General features: G+C 38.8%; 1 protein-coding gene across 2 annotated transcripts in view; it reads right to left on the minus strand.

Moving 5' to 3' along the window:
* Positions 1 to 9,812: 9,812 nt before the first annotated feature.
* MGAT5B (alpha-1,6-mannosylglycoprotein 6-beta-N-acetylglucosaminyltransferase B) overlaps positions 9,813 to 21,170 on the minus strand; it is a 142,530-nt gene continuing 131,172 nt past the window's right edge. For both annotated transcript variants that reach the window (XM_056550472.1, XM_056550471.1), the window contains 4 exons: positions 18,978 to 19,094; positions 17,048 to 17,122; positions 16,426 to 16,688; positions 9,813 to 10,780 (listed from right to left, as the gene is read on the minus strand). In XM_056550472.1, the coding sequence (XP_056406447.1) occupies positions 10,582 to 10,780; positions 16,426 to 16,688; positions 17,048 to 17,122; positions 18,978 to 19,094 (654 nt within the window). In that variant the 3' untranslated portion in view covers positions 9,813 to 10,581. The remainder of the gene's footprint in view (positions 10,781 to 16,425; positions 16,689 to 17,047; positions 17,123 to 18,977; positions 19,095 to 21,170) is intronic.

Consider the following 21,170-nt stretch of genomic DNA (forward strand, 5'->3'; position numbering starts at 1 on the left):
ATGTAAATTAGAATTATAGGGACAGGACGTTGATCCAAGGATTTATTCTGACTGCCATATTTGGAGTCGGGAAGGAATTTTTTACCTCTAGTATGAGTTTTTTTGCCTTCCTCTGGATTAACTCAGTAGGGACTCATTAGGGATATAGGTTGAACGTGATGGACTCTGGTCTTTTTTCAACCTTATGAACTATGTTATGAACTATGTTATGTTATGACTAAGGCTGCTCAGTGCGAAGAGACAAATGAGTGCGGATACAAGCTGACAGGCCAAGATAAACACAGTGGTAGCCTGGACAGGTATTTTATAGAATTATTAAAATCTCTACCATGATCTATTTATACCCAAGGCTGTAACAATAATGAGTGGGCATCCTCTATGCCCAGGAAAAAGAAGGTTCCTACAGCGTTTTATTTACTGTAAGAGCAAAGTCCATGGAACTCTCTGTCAGAGTGTTAAAAAGGGACATTGATACATTTTCCTATAGATTTGGGTGTTGGAAAGGAATTTTATTACCGTTTGGATAATAGTCCTATCTTGATGGAAGCATGCCCTTTTCCAGCCTTACACCTATTTTACTATTATGCTCTTCCAGGGGCATTAAGAAAGATTATATATCTTGGGAAAATTAAGATTTCCTCAGTGATTCCTTATGATGTGGGGAAGTTACTTATCACTGAGTTAATCTAATTTAATCTCAAACAATATCTCTAAGATTTATTGAGAAAATGTGCATGGCTGACAGTGAGGAGTCTGAAAGTGGCTGGAATAAAACCACAGGAATTAATGAGCTATAAACCGATGACCAGATCAGCCGAGAAGCAATATCAAGAAATGAGGGCCTAGCGGTTAGTCAAATAAAAGGCACACAACTTATTATAAAGGGAAATCAGCAGATGGAAGCTTGGGGTAAATAAATAAATGAAGAGTATATAATACCTGTAGTAAACACCACCGCAGTAAAAACTGGCTTATTTAAACCCTTTTATGGTATGCTTGACAAGGAGGTGTAGCATAGATAAAAAGGAAAGTGGAACTTTAGAAGCAAAAATAAGCGGCAGATGTAGCGCACAATTTTTACTTAAAACTAAACTGCAAATTTGAAGTGCAAAGTTAGACCAGTTTCAAATAGCCTGAGACACTGTTAAAATCTGACACATTCTAAGACTGTCTATGTGTTGATGTGGAGATACAACAATGCACTTTACAAACAGGTGTATAACATCAGCGATTTTATAATGTCTGTTTCTGATTGGCTGTGTCTCTATGCAAATAAGATCTACACTGAGAGGACGCCACCTCCGGAACGAAGGATAGTACCGAAACGTACGTTGGGGTGGCATCACCCCTGCTCCACTTTCTTGTACATTTTGTAACTTTTCCATTGGGTTTGTATTTCATGCTTGCACTTATATGTTTGGAGACTATTGTCCATTTACCTACATGCAATGCATACTTCTGCCCTTGATTTGCACATGGTGTACTATTTTTACATGTGATAGCAGGTAGTGAAGCCCTTTTGTTCATGCTCCCCCCCGTGGGAGTTTTTTTTTTTTTTTTTTACCGTGTGTTTTTTATGTCTCTTTTTGTTTTTAATGGATACAATAAAATTGTTATTTTAATCACAGTAATTGACTCCAAAATCTTTTTGATTATACATTTTGTCTAGGAGGTCATATATGAAGCCCTAATCTAGCTGGTTCCTTATGAAATAACAATCTACTAGGGACATATACATCAAATTACAGATTAGACATTCTTATGAAATGTGAACATAAGTTAGATTTAATTTACATCATTTACACTTTCAAAATAACAGAAAACAAAAAAAATGGTGTCTGCAAAACAGCATGCACTGCCCCCTTTGCAAAGCTGAGACCTGCCAATGTCATGGATTGTTCTCAATCATCATCTGGGAAGACCAGGTGATGTCAATCTCAAAGGTTTTAAATGCCCAGACTCATCAGACCTTGCCCCAACAATCAGCACCATGGGTTCTTCTAAGCAGTTGTCTAGAAATCTGAAACTGAAAATAGTTGACACTCACAAAGCTGGAGAAGGCAATTAGAAGATAGCAAAACATTTTAAGATGTCAATATCCTCTTTTTGGAATGTAATTAAGAAATGGCAGTTATCAGGAACAGTGGAAGTTAAAGCAAGATCTGGAAGACCAAGAAAAATATCAGACAATACAGCTCGCAGGATTGTGAGAAACACTATTCAAAACCCACATTTGACTGCACAATCCCTGTGGTACACTATTCCACCATAAAGAGATACTTGTACAAATATGATCTTCATGGAAGAGTCATCAGAAGAAAACCTCTCCTACGTCCTCACCACAAAAATCAGTGTTTCAACTTTGCAAATGAACATATAGACAAGCCTGATGCATTTTGGAAACAAGTTGTGTGGACCGATGAGGTTAAAATTGAACTTTTTGGCCGGAATGAGCAACAGTACATTTGGAGAAGAAGGGAGAACCTCTGTCCAACTGTTAAGCATGGGGGTGGATCAATCATGCTTTGGGGTTGTATTGCAGCCAGTGGCAAAGGGAACATCTCACGAGTAGAAGGAAAAATGGATTCAATAAAATTTCAGCAAATTTTGGATGCTAACTTGATGCCATCTGTGAAAAAGCTGACGTTAAAGAGTGGATGGCTTCTACAAATGGATAATGATCCTAAACACACCTCGAAATCCAAGAGGGATTACATCAAGAGGTGTAAACTGAAGGTTTTGCCATGGCCTTCACAATCTCCTGACCTCAACATAATTGAAAATCTATGGATAGACCTTAAAAGAGCAGTGCGTGACAGACAGCCCAGAAATCTCAAAGTACTGGAAGACTTTTGTAAGGAAGAATGGGCAAAGATACCTCAAACAAGAATTGAGAGACTCTTGGCTGGCTACAAAGAGCATTTACAAGCTGTGATACTTGCCAAAGGGGGCAGTACAAGATATTAACTCTGCAGGGTGCCCAAACTTTTGCAGACACCATTTTTTGTTTTCTGTTATTTTGAAAGTGTAAATGATGGAAATAAAATCTAACTTTTGTTGACATATTATAAGAATGTCTAATCTGTAATGTGATGCCTTTTGGAGATTTTTCCATCTTTCCTTGGCTTCTTTATGCACATTAATACAAATTTTTACCTGGGGTGCCCAAACTTTTGATCCACACTGTATAATCTCCCTGTATTTCTTTAGCTATTGTGTTTTGCTATTATAACTAATCATACACCAAATTACTACAGCAATCTGAGAAAAGCTATACAGTGGTCACCCTTCACACATACTGCCAAACACGACAGACCAAAGTATATGAATAACAATTGATAGATTCTTTATTAGTACAAAAGCATATATAAAATCACATAAAATACATGTAATAGGAGAGATATGTCGGATACACAGACAAGAAGTGGTGAGTGTGTACTAGTCATATGATCATAGCAACTCTATACACATGGCAGCAAGGTGCGATTACAGGACTCAAGCCTGAATAGTAGTATAACAATAATTTGAAGTATATTAGAAAAATAGTACAAAAGTATATACAAAATAATATGTGAGTAAACAAGAAAGATGGTATGCACCCTGCCTAGACACCCTGCATACCATCTTTCTTGTTTACTTACATGTTATTTTGTATATACTTTTGTACTATTTTTTTTTAATATACTTCAAATTATTGTTGTACTACTATTCAGTCTTGAGTCCTGTAATCGCACCTTGCTGCCATGTGTATAGTGTTGCTATCATCATGTGACTAGTACACACTCACCACTTCTTGTCTGTGTATCCGACATATCTCTCCTATTACATGTATTTTATGTGATTTTTTATATGCTTTTGTACTAATAAAGAATCTATCAATTGTTATTCATATACTTTGGTCTTTTGTGTTTGGCAGTAGATTATAACTAATCCTCATACAGAGCTGACAGATTCCTTTCAAGGATTTCTCCTATCATGGGGCCACTAGAGACATCTTCCACTCTGGTCTCCCTTTAATTTTGAATAATCCTTGTTTTGGTACCAAATTTGAATTAAAAAAAAAATAGTACTTATGGGACCAGATTTAAACTTTATTTATATAAAACACCATCATGTTCACAGGTTCTAGACATTTCCATTACGTAATAACATGCTATGGGAGAAAAAAAATGATAGTGTAACTGCTCAACTAAAACTCAATTTGCTACTATTTTTGCTACTCAATTTGCATATATTTTCTTTCTTATGTTGGGCTGTGGAAGTAATATATTATATTAATTTATCGTTAACCTGTCCTCAACTTCAAGGACAATAATTTGGTTCTTCTTTTGGAGAAGAAAAGTGGCTGTATATCAAGCCCGGCATTCAAGCAGCTGATGTTCTGCACCTTGGTCATTATTTTATGAAGACAAGTTCTGCTTCACTAACTAGCAGAAATGTAGACAGAGAACTGTGGCTCCGGATGTATTCAGCTCCTCTGCCTTGTGATTAAATCAGTGCCAGATACCAGATCTATAACTGCTGTTCATGTTGTCGAATCAACTAACTAATCCAAATGATTTTCAAGTGGTTACAACTCATATAATATCTTAGTAAACTAACACGTTTAGCCCTGAAGTACTTAAAGGGGTGAACAAAGATAGGATAGGGTGTGTACAAGAAATATGGGCCCAAATGCCCATAATAAAGCTTCCTTTGATGATGTGCTATTTTTCTGGCAGATGGTGATGGGACCCTTTATCTGGACCCCTGTGCTGCTGCACCTATGACATGCTTGCCCATGAGTACTTTAAAGGGGTACTCCACCCCTAGACATCTTATCGCGGGGGTCCCATGCAATATAGCATGCGGCACCCACCTGTTTCATAGACTTGCATTGAGGGGGCGGGGTGTGATGTCACACGGGGGCGTCACGATCTTCTATTCCCATGTTCGGGACCAAGACCCTCCAGCGCTTCCGGAGAGGTGAGTGCCGCATGCTATATTGCAGGGGTCCCCAGCGGCAGGACCCCCACGATCAGAAATCTTATCCCCTATCCTTTGGATAGGGTATAAGATGTCTATGGGCGGAGTACCCCTTTAAGGGGTGTTCTCATTTCAGAAGGTTATCCCCTATGCTGTGACTAACTAGCTGATTGGTGTAGTTCGACTGCTTAGTCCTCTGAATAACCTAAGCAGCTGCACGCTCCATTCTCTATGGGGCTACTGAACATTGCCGGGCTCAGCACCCAGATATCAGACGACTCATAAGCAAGACATGAAGAAAGAGCCATACATGTGCTGCATGCTCCCTTCATTAATGGGCACAGTGAAAAAAAAATATCTTTGTTAAAAACCTACAAGAGAGAAACAATGTCTGGCAAAGTTATAACTATTACTCGCAATTCTAGAATTTATATGAAATTCATCCATTCTTCTTTTGTTTTCTAAGTTCCCCTGTCCTGTTAGTGTACATAATGGGGGAGATTTATCAAAACCTGTCCAGAGGAAAACTTGCTGAGTTGCCCATAGCAACCAATCAGATGGCTTCTTTAATTTTTCAGAGGCCTTTTCAAAAATGAAAGAAGCGATCTGATTGGTTGCTATGGGCAACTCAGCAACTTTTCCTCTGGACAGGTTTTGATAAATTTCCCCCTAATGTCTATATGCTATACACTAAGCCAGTATAACTTTTTTGTTATACTGAAAACTACAATTTTCAATACAGCTCTCTGCTGACATTTCTGTCCATTTTAGGAACTGTCCAGAGCAGCATATGTTTGCTATGTGGATTTTCTCCTACTCTGGACAGTTCTTAAAATAGACAGAGATGTCAGCAGAGAGCAGTATGATCATGATGTCAGTAGAGCGCTCTATGTTCCAAAAATAAATGAATTTCCTCTGTAGTATTCAGCAGCTAATAAGTACTGGAAGGATTAAGATTTTTTTTATAGAAGTAATTTACAAACCTGTTTAACTTTCTGGCGCCAGCTTATTAAAAAGCCCCTTTAAGGACCAGAGCATTTTTTGCAGATCTGACCACTGTCACTTTAAGCATTAATAACTCTGGGATGCTTTTATTTATGAATTTGATTCAGAGAATGTTTCTTCATGACATATTCTACTTTAACATAGTGGTAAATTTTCCCAATACTCGTATCATTTCTTGGTGAAAAATTCCAAAATGTCATGAATAATTAGAAAATTTAGCATTTTTCTAACTTTGAAGCTCTCTGCTTGTAAGGGAAAAAGACATTCCAAATAAATGATATATTGCTTCACAAATACAATATGTCTACTTTGAGATGTTTTTACTTTTGGAAGACATCAGAGGGCTCCAAAGTTCAGCAGCAATTTACAAATTTTTAACAAAATTTTCAAAATCTGAATTTTTCAGGGACCTGTTCAGTTCTGAAGTGGATTTGAAGGGCCTTCATATTAGAAATACCCCCTAAATGACCCCATTATAGAAACTGCACCCCTCAAAGTATTCAAAATGAAAGTTTGTTAACCCTTTAGGTGTTTCACAGGAATAGTAGCAAAGTGAAGGAGAAAATTCAAAATCTTCATTTTTTACACTCACATGTTCTTGTAGAATCCAGTTTTTTAAATGCTACAAGAGGTAAAAGGAGAAAAAGCCCCCCAAATGTAATCCCATTTCTCTCGAGTAAGGAATTACTTCATATGTGTAAGTAAAGTGTTCGGCGGGTGCAGTAGAGGGCTCAGAAGGGAAGGAGCGACAATGGGATTTTGGAGAGTGAATTTTGCTGAAATGGTTTTTGGGGGGCATGTTGCATCTAGGAAGTCCCTATGGTGCTAGAACAGCCCCTCAAAAAAAACACATGGAATACTATTTTGGAATCTACAAACCTCAAGGCACATAACAAGGGGTCCAGTGAGCCTTAACACCCCACAGGTGTTTGATGACTTTTCATTAAAGTAGGATGTGTAAATTACAATTATTTTTTTTCACGTGCAGTTTTTTACATTACATTTTTCATTTTCACGGACCACTGTTCCAAAAATCTGTCTAACACCTGTGGGGTGTAAGTGCTCACTGTACCCCTTATTACATTACATGAGGGGTGTAGTTTCCAAAATGGGGTCAAAATGGGGTCACATGTTCCATTGTTCTGGCACTATGGGGACTTTGTAAACACACATGGCCTTCAATTATGAAAACATTTTCTCTCCAAAAGCCCAATGACGCTCCTTCTCTGGGGTGTAAATGCTCACTGCACTGTAGTCTCCAAAATGTGGTCACATGTGGGGGGTCCACTGTTCTGGCATAATGGGGGCTTTGTAAATGCACATAGCCTTCAATTCCAGCCAAATATTCTCTCCAAAAGCCCAATGGCACTCCTTCTCTTTTGAGCATTGTAGTGCACCAGCAGAGCACTTTACATCCACATATGGGGTATGTTCTTACTCAGAAGAAATGGGGCTACAAATTTTGGGGGGGCTTTTTTCCTATTTTCCCTTGTGAAAATGAAAAATGTTGAATAACACTAGCATTTTAGTTAAAAAAAAAATGTTTTTTTCATTTTCCCATCCAACTTTAATGAAAATTCGTCAAATACCTGTGGGGTGTTAAGGCTCACTATACCCCTTGTTACATTCCACGAGGGGTTTAGATTCCAAAATGCAGTCACACATCGGTATTTATTTTTTTGCGTTCATGTCAGAACCGCTGCAAAATCAGCCACCCCTGTGCAAATCACCTCAAATGTACATAGTGTGCTCTAACTACTGAGCCTTGTCATGCGTCAGCAGAGCATTTTATGGCCACATATGTGTTTTTTACACTAACAGGCTGGTGTAGCCCCCAACTTTTCCTTTTCATAAGGGGTAAAAGGAGAAAAAGCCCACCAAAATTTGTAGTGCAATTCTTCCCGAGTACGGAAATACCCCATATGTGGCCCTAAACTGTTTCCTTGAAATACGACAGGGCTCCAAAGTGAGAGAGCGCCATGCGCATTTGAGGACTAAATTAGGGATCGCATAGCGGTGGACATAGGGGTATTCTATGCCAGTGATTCCCAAACAGGGTGCCTCCAGCTGTTGCTAAACTCCCAGCATGCCTGGACCGGAAATGTCCGTAAATGCTGGGAGTTGTTGTTTTGAAACAGCTGTAGGCTCCTTTTTGGAAAAATTTTTATTGGGGGGGGGGGAGTGTAAGGGGGTGTATATGTAGTGTTTTACCCTTTATTATGTGTTAGTGTAGTATAGTGTTTTTCGGGTACATTCACACAGGCGGGGGTTTACGGTGAGTTTCCCGCTAGGAGCTTGTGCTGCGGCAAAAAAATTGCTGCAGCTCAAACTTGAAGCAGGAAACTCACTGTAAACCCACCCGTGTGAATGTACCCTGTACATTCACATGGGGGGGGGGGGGGGGGGGGGCAAACCTCCAGCTGTTTCAAAACTATAACTCCCAGCATGCACTGACAGACCGTGTATGCTGGGAGTTGTACTTTTGCAACAGTTGGAGGCACAGCTAGGTTCTGTTACCTAACTCATTATTTTCCAACCAGTGTGCCTCCAGCTGTTGCAAAACTACAACTCCCAGCATGTACTGATCACCGAAGGGCATGCTGGGAGATGTAGTTATGCAACAGCTGGAGGTACGCAACTACAACTCCCAGCATGCCAAGACAGCCGTTTGCTGTTCGTGCATGCTGGGCATTGTAGTTTAGCAAGATCTGAAGGGCCACAGTTTAGAGAACACCGCACAGTGATCTCCAAAATGTGGCCCTCCAGATGTTGCAAAACTACAAATCCCAGCATGTCCAGACAGCAAACTGCTGTTTGGGCATGCTGGGAGTTGTAGTTTTGCAAGATCTAGAGGGCCACAGTTTAGAGATCACTTCACAGTGATCTCCAAACTGCAGCCCTCCAACTGTTGCAAAACTAAAAATCCCAGCATGCCCAAACAGCAAACAGCTGCCTGGGCATGTTGGGAGTTGTAGTTTTGTAGTTTTCTGTATAGTGGTCTCCAAACTGTGGCCCTCTAGATGTTGCTAGACCACTCACCGGCTTCCGTATTCTGCACCAGGGAGCCAACCGCAGGTCATCGCCGCCTGCTGCTGCCGATCGCCGTGGACGACTGTAAGTGACCCTCCAGTGCCGGTCACAGGACAGTTACCCCATTCTGCCCAGACTACTGTGGGTGGGCAGAATGGGGGAACCAAACTTTAACCCCCCGCCCCCAATCTCCTATTGGTCGGTCGCTTCTGACTGACCAATAGCAGGGATAGGAGGGGTGGCACCCCTGCTACCTCACTCCTATCCACTCCAGAGGTCCGTGGGTGTCTTGGACACCCCCGATCCCCCCTTATTTTCCGGGTCATCGGAGACCCGTATGACCTGGAATCGCCGCAGATCGCGAGGCTGAATTGCACTGGGTGCCTGCTGAATGATTTCAGCAGGCATCCCGGTCCGATCCGGGCTCGGTAAGCGCTGGGGACTGGAATTCCCATGGGCTTACAGGTACGCCTGTGGTCCTTAAGTGCTTAATCTTTTAGATTATCCAATAAAGGTTTTATTTTAAGATTAAAGGATTTTGGCTTTTTGAAAGCTATGTTCACATTTGCAACATTTATCAATATTTTTGTGACCACCCTAAATGATCCTTAAAATTAGCAATAAATCTTGCCTTGTTTTTAATCACAACCAATCACAGTGCAGTTTTTGCCTGGCAAATTTAATAAATAAACTAAATAAATGACTGCTGCCATGAGATTTCTATAGGCAGCAGGAACAGTTTTGATATCTGAGGACCAATGGATTAGATTAGCTTGGTGTGCTCCTATATACTCAAATAAAGTAATGGTTGATCTGTTTCACCAGTTCAGCCTTTATTAACATGAATATCTAAAAGAAAGAAATCCTATTGCTCACATGGCTTCTTTTCACACATTTCCAGTTTATTTAGAAGTGTCACTTTCAGAAAAAAGTGCATATATCTGCTGGTAACCTATTCCCTACCACAGTGGCTTAAAATAAGTTACTTTCATGAACTTCACATTTGGTCCAAAATAATTTCCTGAAATCCTCAACATTTGTTTTTGTATTTGTGTTTTCTTGTATTTCTGTAAAAAAAAAAACCTCATATTGTTACATTGATAATGTTCAGAATTAAAAGTGATGTCCCTTCTAGAAGTCAACGTGTGGCTGTGGCTTCACTCTCTCTGGCTCCATCACCAATATGTATGTATTTCGAGTAGTACCAAAATTTTGCCGATAGAACATGCCTTTTTTAGAATGATTCTTTCTTAAAACATTGCAGCTGTATTCCAACAGATTGGTCATTGTTGTTGCTGTTCTGTTTAATCTTTGTTGTGCTTTACTCATAAAATTGTAGTTGACCCTTGGTCAATAAACCATAGGAGGACATGAGATCATTACATGGCTCCGATATGTATTACACTGGTTGTTGTGTGAGTGTATATTTTGCTCACTATTGCTTTATGCTGCAGCATAAAACTCTAGGCAGAGATTCAGCTATTAAAGGTACAGTAGGACCTCCACATGCAGCAGTTTATATGATCAGTAGTTGGAAGTTTAATGGAGACAGTTATCAGCTTTCATGAACAACCAATCGCATCACGAGCAATCCTTGCACAGAGCAACTTGTCCAGGGCGGTAGTCTCTGCAGGGGCACAGCCTGCGGAACTTTGTGCTTTGTCCGGAACAGCTAAAGAGTAGTGGTTCCCTCTGAAGGTAGCATTCCCGGACAGATGGTGATACAGCTGGGTACAAGTGGCTCATAACAGATTCTGTACTCTCACACTGGGCTCCAAGCCTTTTGGGGGAGAAGATGATATGAGATGATATATAGGATAAAGTACATCTAGACAAAACATTATTCATATATATAAAACAAATGTATCAATGAGTAGCACATTAGATGAAAATAGGTGGCAAATTGTGACTTTTAAACCTGAATTGCCTGGTATTGCCTTTTATACAGGACTAAAAATCTGACACACATTGTAAATGGAGGATGTGCAGTCGACAATGATGGAAGTAAAAAGCGCCAGACTAAGGGGGTTTGCCCTATAAAACGTAGCATGCGGCAGGATGGAGTACAGGTCTGTGTCCATCTGACCTGTATAAGATCGGACACCTGTTTGCATGAAGTTTTATCGCTATAAAATGTGAAGTTGTGAAACTGAAAATAAAGAAAAGAAGTGATTGCGAAAGCAACTAAGTTTGTGAGTAACTTCGCTGACTGATGTCAACACATAGCCGAAGGCACGCTGTCCAGGTACGCTTGTTGAAAAATGGAAGTAAGAAGCCACGCAAATAATCCAGAGATTGCTCATGCAGCCCAGTCCACATGATAACTGAGTCATGTAATAGTCTGGACTTAAAAAAATGTAACATTAACTAACTAGATCTCTGGAAATTAGAAGCTAATTAGTACAAAAAACAAGAGACTATACTTAAAGAAATCCAATTAATAATTACAAATGAAACAAATATATGATGTTTATGAGCCAAAAGATATGTGTATTAAAGCTTAGATATCAAACAAAAATGCAAGACATCTTTAAACGTCAGATTACTCATGTTTCCCAGGTGTATTGGCTCTTGTTGGTTGCAGGTTCTCCTGGAGTTAAATATAGATCCATAAATTGTCGTTCAGATGTATGATGGAGGTCAGGGGGGCCTAATCTGACCCTTATATATATGGCACTAATGGTCTCCCCAATCTGACAGCAGAGGCACCGCCCTAATAAGTGCACTTCCACTAATCTGACCGTCTATAATCCCTAATTTACTCTATACACCTATCTAAAATTCTAGAATACTGATCCATCAAAATTCGAACTATTTTCACCTAAACCTGTTTTTCCTTCACATTGTTCCTCACGGGGCTAAGAAAATATGCAGATATATAATATCCACAAGGCTCAGAACATCTGATGTCCATGTTCCAAGCTATAAAAATAGTATATGGTTCTGCAGATGTAATCTATTTCCCGCCATATTAACAACCATTCTCATATAAATAATGGACTGGTTACCTTAATGATATGTGATTTCCACTAGAAATGATGTGCAGCATGTTATTGTGTAATCTCTGCTACCAATCAGAAGCTAGTATTGTCTCTATATGTCAGATGTATTCTTCCGAGACTAACGGAAACTAATGCATGCATGTTAATCTATGCATTACATAGGATGTATCTTAGAGCGGAAATGAGTCGTGTATGTCATCTATGCATTCCAATGTTAAACATGTACAAGTGATTTTAAAATATTCAATGAGTTCAAGATTGAGAGAAAATGCATTGAATTAAAGAAAACCTTGAAGTATATTTCATATTGTCTATTATTTTAACCTTATATTATTATTACTGTTAATGTATTATATTATCTATATGAATATATCAGAATATATATATATATATATATATATATATATAAATGAAAAAAATCTGCAGCACTACTTATCCAATACAGCAGCGGGTGCCAGCGCTTCAGACCCGATCAAAGTCCATGTAATATAGATGTAAAAAAAGCGCAGCACTCCTCAAATACGTGAAACAAAGTAGTGGTTTATTGGCTCACATAGCAGCAACGTTTCTGTCCTATGGTAGGACAGAAACGTTGCTGCTATGTGAGCCAATAAACCACTACTTTGTTTCACGTATTTGAGGAGTGCTGCGCTTTTTTTACATCTATATATATATATATATATATATATATATATATATATAGTGATAGAGAAACACACAAAAGATTTTAATCACATTTTTCAGTAATCACATTCATTGTCATATATGCAGAACACTCTCTTAAAGGTTCCTCCTCCAACACCTTAATGGATCAAAACCAACAAAATTTCCACAGGGTTTTCAATTCAATCACATGTTAGATGTCGGTGGTGGACCAACACTCCAAAGACCTACCTTTTCTAAAAGTCACCATAGGTCTTTTTGAAAAGGTGTCGGCAACATTTGGGCCTAACCTTAGGATCTACCAGAATTTAAGAGGATTTTTTATTATTGCTTAATTATTTTTATTAAAAGTGCCAAACAGGAATATAGTATTATCGTCTACTTTTATCAGGCAATTTTTGGACTATTTGTAGAACTATTTAGTTTACTTGAATGTGATGCGTAGGGTAAAGAGAGCTTTCAGGGATGTATGTAAGGTCAGAAAAGGCGCCCTGAGCCTTTATCTTACATCCCGATGACAATTTGTGGCTCTATATACAACTCTAAGAAAAAATAAAAATAAAATACATGTGGGCAATATGAGTAATCTGATGTTTAAACATGTTACAAGTAATTTTTTATGTCTAAGATTTGGTACACATAATCATTGACTAATATGCATCACATATAGGGACTCATTAGGACATCACTCAGTAGGGACTCATTGGGGATATAGGTTGAACTTGATAGACTCTGGTCTTTTTTCAACCTCATGAACTATGTTACTATGTATATTCCTTTTGTTGGTAATTATTAGTCTGTGTACTTAGTATATAGTGTATAGTATTTGGGTATTTTAATGCATATGTAATAAAGGTATATTTTATAGGGCCTCATGTAATCTGCTGGATCACTGGGAACAACAGATGAAAGGTACAATTCCAAATTCTAAAAAGGTACCTTTGCTTTGAATAATAAGTCTGCTAAAGTAGACATGTTAGGAGAACCTCTTTAGTTTGCTCTTTGCACTCTTTATTTGTGGCACAGCACAAAAAGACTCTTTTTCCTACTGCATTTTAAAATATTACAGCCTTTTAAACATCTTTTTTATACTTGCTTTTGATCTCATTATTGTACAAAAAAGGTGTGGTAATATAGATCCTCTGTTTTTCATCTTCAATATTCTAGGGGCCTGAAATGTCAGCATGTGCTGAGCTTATTGAGCCCAGGCCTGTTACATCACACTGACGCTCGGCATATCAGGTGTGACATCACTGCAGCAGGCCATAAGCTCAGCACAGTCTGACGTGACGGGCCCTTAGAATGTGGAAGAAGATCACTCTATTGCCCCAATTGTAAAAATTTCACCTTGACTGAAAAACTTTCCTGTGACATTGCAGGCCCCAGTCATTACCTGCTTCAACCATCAAGAAAAAAGACTTTGAATGGTTTGTTCCCTGTGAAAGACTTTGAAAATGTAACAAAAAGGAAGACATTTTGTAATATCAAAGTAAACTTCAAAACAACTAAAAATAACCCGTCTTCAAAAAAGACAAAGTTTCCTTTGTTCCTCCTCCTTGGAGACATAAAAAGTGATGATAAAAGAAATCTTATTCAGATCAGTAGAAACTACATTCTATTTTAAATGTAACATTCATCTTGATGTTAAACATAAAGCTTTCTATATTGTGACTATCTTTGAGCTTTAGATCCAACCCATTCAACCACACTATTCAATTTTTGCCTTACAAATAGTGTAAACTATTGCACATTGACCCAAGAACATTACTGTCAGGCTAGCTTTATATTTGAGGAACTCTCCATCTCTTCTAGTTGTCTTTGGGAAAAGCTTGTTTAGCAACGTTCAGAGTAATTAACTTGTCCACACATAGCTATACTTCCAATGGGCATTCAATCTTATTAGGCATATTAGAAGAGTTTAGAAGTATTTGACTGTTCTCATAATATAGCTATGATGAAAGTCTCTATATACTGGAGGAAATATATCCTTATTTTAAAGATAAGCAGTAAAATGAATGTGATTTTTTTTTACTTAAAGATATAAATCATCCAGCAATTGGCAGTGTGACAATAGGAAAGAGTTAGCATCTTCGAAAACTGACTTAAAGTTGGTCATGTTTTTGTTTTCAACATGGGTAGGATTAGCAGTAGCAACATACTTCGGGAATCACTTAGAAACAAAAGATTTGACAGGTAAAAATCTGGATTTTTTTCATTATACATGAAATTGACGTAAGATCCTGAAGAATTTGTCAGGATCTGGTGATATAGCCTTGGTGGAGAACAATGAACCAACTCCTTATTCGGGTAATTTCACCAAAAGCTGAAACAGACATATAGAATATAACACAAGGAAACTATATATAAATGGTGTCAATATATGGTGTTGATGTGCAAATAAGAGGCTAGGAGCTAAACAAGTTATATTGTTAGGCTGAATATTTTAGCATGATTGGGAACCAATCTTGGATTAAAGCATAAACAGAAGGAGTTAAGTTACTAATGAATCTGGGCACTAAAATCTGCACATATGAACATATGGAATATAGTTCCATGGGTTCTACACAAAAGTAGATACATTGCATGGCTATTTTAACACACATTCAGAAGTTTATATGTAAAGCTAAAGAATGTCAAACTGGCATGCCCTGTTAGGGCTAAGTCCACACTTGGCATAGGGATAGGTCTCTTTCACACTGCCATTAGCACACGGCAATGTGACGGCCATCGGAGGAGCCCAGGGAAATAGCAGGGGAAATATTAATGCCTGTGCCGTCTTTTTCTCCCACAACTCCCCCTACAATATAACAGGTCCTGAAGAATCCCATTATAGTAAATGGGATCCATCGGGGCCCGTTATTGCCCAATGTGCCCCATCCTGATAACGGCCGTTAAATTAATAAGCTGTAAAAAAAAAAGAGCCAAATGGCCGTTTAAGGGCGGGACACCGCAGCAGTTCGAAAGTAGCCATAGGAGAATCTCTTCTAGCAGTGCTGCTCTGTACTACACAAGCAGTGGCAATTCATTCAAAGAGCAAAAAAGAGATGGCACTCACCGCTGTCTGAAATATCCTTGTTTCTTTATTTTAAAGCATACATAACAAGCTCCTTTTGTGTGTACTCCCTGCTGCTTATTATGTACTCTTTGCAACAAAGAAAAAAGGATTCTTCACTGGTGAGTGTTTCTTTTCTTCTTATTTGAATGGAAATGTTAGTTAAAAATGCATAATTCTCCCTTGAACATAATTTCTCGGAAACTTTGAAGAACATATTTTTGTTCTTATATTAGTTGGAAAATATGGGCTGTTATGACTACTAAATCATGAAGCATCAAATGGCCTTAGGGCCCTATCAAACAGGCAGATTATAGGCCAATACCACCATGTGTAATAGAGCTAGCGATCAGCTGGATCAGCACTCATTTGCTGTACACTTCAGGCCATATAATAAGGCCCTAATGTCAACAAAACGCACCGATTTCATAATTTGTTGGGGAAAAAGAATGCTCAGGGATGTAGGACTTAAACATGCTTGATCCTTTTATTCTCAGGGAGCTAAGTCTTGCAGTGACAGCTTTCATCCTTCTCCCTATTTAGAGCATAAATGTTCGTGGAGGATTAGGAGAGATTCCTTGAATAATTGTGCTGTTCCACTGCCTGTGTAATAGGAACTGTAGACATCAGGTTCTTTATACAGTGGATGCTACGCTCATCATTCTTGGCTAGTAGGCACACTTTTACGTTGGACTGTAATATACTTACTGCTCCAGAACAGGTTGTCTGTTGATGATACTGAAGAACGTGGGCTCACATACCAAGTTCTGTTCCCAGCATGCAGTTGTGCAGGATTCTCCTTCTGCAGACAGCCATACTTTCATGGATGTAACAGGTGGCCACATGGATGGAGGATTTCCACTGGATGGCCAAACCAAGTGTGTATGATTGATGAGAACCAAGGGTGAGGGGAGATGAACCTGGGATGTGTTGACAGGAATGGGCAAGGGCAAGGGAGGATAGCAAAACTCCTTGAAAGGATTCATATCAGATATAACAAGTGTTCAAATAATAAAAGTAAAGGAAATGTTGTTGTGAGACAATGGAGGATGACGAATCATGGAAAAAGAAAAAGAGACAGGAAAAGGAATTTAAATCTGCTCCATCATGCACAGAAAGGCATTATCTGTAATGAACATTTCCAGCAAACTGGGCTACGCTAACATCAGAGGTCCGGAGACAGCCATGCAGCTGTCGGCTTTTCATTGATTTAACAATTTAGCAGTGAAGTACGGAGCACAGTTTTCTGTAGGTCACCACCGGTGCAGAATACATTGTCCACGTATTCAATAAAAATAAAGTAGGTTCTGCATGTTTTCTGGATTGTTACCTGGTGCTGGATATAGGCATGGAGTCTTTGGAGCATTCCTTCACTTGTAAACTCGTAGGGTAGATATGGTTCAATCTATCAAAAGAGGCAATGAATAAATGAGTTATCATTATTACATGACACCCTCTTGCTAAAAAAGAAATTTCTATTTGTTAACAAGGGAGAGTGACTCATAAGAGATTAAGGACATCTCTTAATGGTGGACATTTAAGCTTAAGTACATGAGTTCTGACAACAATGTGTATATATATATATATATATATATATATATATATATATATATACACAGCAGAAGACATATAAAAAAAAAATTAAAGGACGGGGTTGTCTCTACATAGTGACATTACTTTAGCAACAAGAGCTTAGCCTCTGTTCACCAGGGGTAATAAACAGAGAATATTAGGGTTCTGCTTCCATGACTGCAGCTTTTCTCTCCTCATCAAATTGTCTAATGAGTTCCCTTGGGCCTCGTCCCTGAGCTCAGTGATATACTATTATTCTTCTGCAAAGAACTTTCCAGATAATGAGACCTCTTTCTCTGTTTCTCAGGAATATTGGCTGTTAAACCACCCGCGACTGACACCTCTACGGCTCAATGACCTCAAATTGAAGCATTAGCTAGACCTCAAACCCCTTTACTGCCTAGAAGCTCACCATTCGCTCACCCCCCTACCACCACCACCGTCCTCCCTCCAGCCAGTTACATATCTAATTTTTTGCCGCGGAATGTAGTGAATATCTATTTATCTACTGTATCTATTATCTCTCTAAATATATTACACCACATAATTGCTGTGTTATTTCATTTGTGCATAGTTCTGCTGAGATCATAGACATAAGCATTGCCATACACTTACAAATAATAAGAATACTTACATATTTCCAGGTGTGTACTATAAGACCAATCTTTAACTAATGAAAGGTATTGAACTGAAAAATCACACGGTATGTTGTCATACAGTATGCCCTAACCACCAGTCTATTCAATAGGGTTGTCATACAGTATGTCCCTAACAACCAGTCTATTCCGTATGGTTGTCATACAGTCTGTCCCTAACAACCAGTCTATTCCATATGGTTGTCATACAGTCTGTCCCTAACCACCAGTCTATTCCATATGGTTGTCATACAGTCTGTCCCTAACAACCAGTCTATTCCATATGGTTGTCATACAGTATGCTCTAACCACCAGTCTATTCCATATGGTTGTCATAAAGTCTGTCCCTAACCACCAGTCTATTCCATATGGTTGTCATACAGAATGTCCCTAACAACCAGTCTATTCCATATGGTTGTCATACAGTATGCTCTAACCACCAGTCTATTCAATAGGGTTGTCATACAGTATGTCCCTAACCACCAGTCTATTCCATATGGTTGTCATACAGTATGTCCCTAACCACCAGTCTATTCAATAGGGTTGTCATACAGTATGTCCCTAACCACCAGTCTATTCAATAGGGTTGTCATACAGTATGTCCCTAACAACCAGTCTATTCCATATGGTTGGCATACAGTCTGTCCCTAACCATCAGTCTTTTCCATATGGTTGTCATGCACTATGTCCCTAACAACCAGTCTATTCCATATGGTTGTCATGCACTATGTCCCTAACAACCAGTCTATTCCATATGGCTGTCATACAGTCTGTCCCTAACCACCAGTCTATTCAATAGGGTTGTCATGCAGTATGTCCCTAACAACCAGTCTGTAGTTAAGACAGGGCTTGTTTCTCATACTTGGTAGCATTACTTGTAACAACATTTGTCAGCGGGCCTTGCGTGTATTAAGTAGTCACATAAGGAGTGACAGCAGAATCTTGTCATGCTCACCATGCCCTCCTCCCACTCACTTAGGCTTTACTGACACCATAAGTGCTGGGCATGTTTTTTTTTTTTTTTTTTTTACCCCTTTTCAACTTTTACAATACCTTGCTCCTTATGATGGCCTTGATAGCTGCCTCAAACTCCTTTGTGTCATTGTAGTCCACTGTTATAACATGAGGTCTCCCAATAGTCCTCTCCATGTATGGGTGTTGAGATGAGACCTGAAAAACAACAAAGATTTTTAACTAAGAAGCAACTAATGTTATATCTGGAAAGAATTGATACAGTAGAAACATACATAATTTTATTTTCACCAATTAATGACAAGGCCCTTATTTTTGGCATTTTTGTTTTCTCTCCTTGCCTTTAATAGCCAAAACCTTTTTACTTTGCCATATACAGAACCATTATGAGGGCTTGTTTTGTGACAGACCATTTGTATGTAGTTTTTATGCAGGACACTTTACAGTAAAATGTTACTTTTTATGCTGTAGGTCAATATGATTATAACAATGCCCCATTTATGTAAGTTATGTCTTATTTTACTGCTTTAAAAACATATATTTGTTTATAAGTAATATGCTTAAAGGGGTACTGCACCCCAGACATCTTATCCCCTATCCAAAGGTTAGGGGATAAGATGTCTGATTCCGGGGGTCCCACCGCAGCACCACCCCGCTGTCATCACTAAAGAGCAAACTGGCTCCGTGCATGATGATGGGGCGATGCAGGAGAGGGAGCATTGTGATGTCACGGCCCCACCCCGTGACATCATGTCCCACCACCTTAATGCAAGTCTATGGGAGGGGGCGTGGTGATAGGATAGGGGATAAGATGTCTGGGGTGGGGTACCCCTTTAAAATTGCTCTGTTCTGACCCCTATAACTTTTTCATTGTTCTGTGTACATTATTGTATGAGGGCAACTTTTTTGTACCATGATCTATTGTTTTTATCTATACCATATTTGTTTGGATGAAACTTTTTGATCACTTTTTTATACATTTTGTTGCCGGGCCGAAACCGCGGCTCCGTTCGGCTCATTCAAATCATAGGGTGTGGATCCAGAGGGAGAATTCAATTTCCCGCCGGATCCAACTTCTTTATCCCCAAACCGTTATGTGAATGAGCCCTTAGTGATATATGATATAATTTACTGCTTCTCATTTTTAGGTTCTCTTCACCTCCTTGTGCCACCACACTAGGTTGTCCTGACACCAACCAGCTTCATACAGTTTGCATGCAAGCTTAAGGTAAATGTTGGAGTCTTGTCTGGGGTTTATTTATTTTGTCAAGTCAGAGGTATCAATTTGGGGCTCTGCTGTATTAATTTTGGGGCCTGTTCTGAGTTCTGGATACTTTTTGGGGGGTCCAGGGTCTTTATTTATTCAGTAGTCTGGACTGGGGTCTGAATTAAATTTAGGGTATAGTCTGAGGTCAAAATTTCTCTGAGGAACGCCGAACACTTTGGCACACAACATAGCATGGATTCATCCAGTGTCTAGCCAGTAGTGTTGAGCACCAATATTCGTAATGCAAATTTTTATCGATTTTTATCGATTTTGCGAATATTTTGAATATAGTGCTTTATATTTGTAATGAAGAATATATATATATTTTTTCACATGCAAATTTTTCTGCAAATGTTTATGCAAATTTTCCATAAGAATAGGGGTCTATCACATGGGTCTATCACTTCGGTCTGTTTTTTTTTTTTTCACATGCAAATTTTTATGCGAATTTTAACATGGGGAAAAAAAAGAGAATGAACATAGTGAATATGCAAATTTTGCAAACATAGGTGGAATAATAGTCAATATATTCGCGAAGTATCGCAAATTCGAATATGGCCCCTGCTGCTCCTCACTACTAGCCAGTCAGCTTTGGAAAAAAGGAGGTAAGTGTTTGTTTTACAGCAAATTGGTAAACAAGTGTGTCATCACCCTATCTTTCACACAGAACTGTCAAATGTTTAGGGATCAGGGAGCATTTAAAAGTTTGCTATTTGGCCCAATATTTACTATTTCTCCTGTATGTAATGTAAAATACATGTTCAATATAATTGTATACTTCTGGTAACATGTAACAACAGAGCTTTAGTCGTTTTACCAGGAATAGCGTGGAAAATGACATTGTCTTCATGAGTAGATATTCCAATCTCTACCAGAAAATGGGGATGCAGAGGGGTATGAGTAAGGCAAACATTGATAGCAACTGAAGGTAGAAAAGGTTTCAAGTGGGAAAAAAAAAAGTTTCTTGGGAGTTTGGCCAGATTTTATCCTTCTTTGTCTGCTCATCT

The sequence above is a fragment of the Hyla sarda genome, chromosome 13 (assembly GCF_029499605.1).
Source record: "Hyla sarda isolate aHylSar1 chromosome 13, aHylSar1.hap1, whole genome shotgun sequence".
Taxonomy (NCBI): Eukaryota; Metazoa; Chordata; class Amphibia; order Anura; family Hylidae; genus Hyla; species Hyla sarda.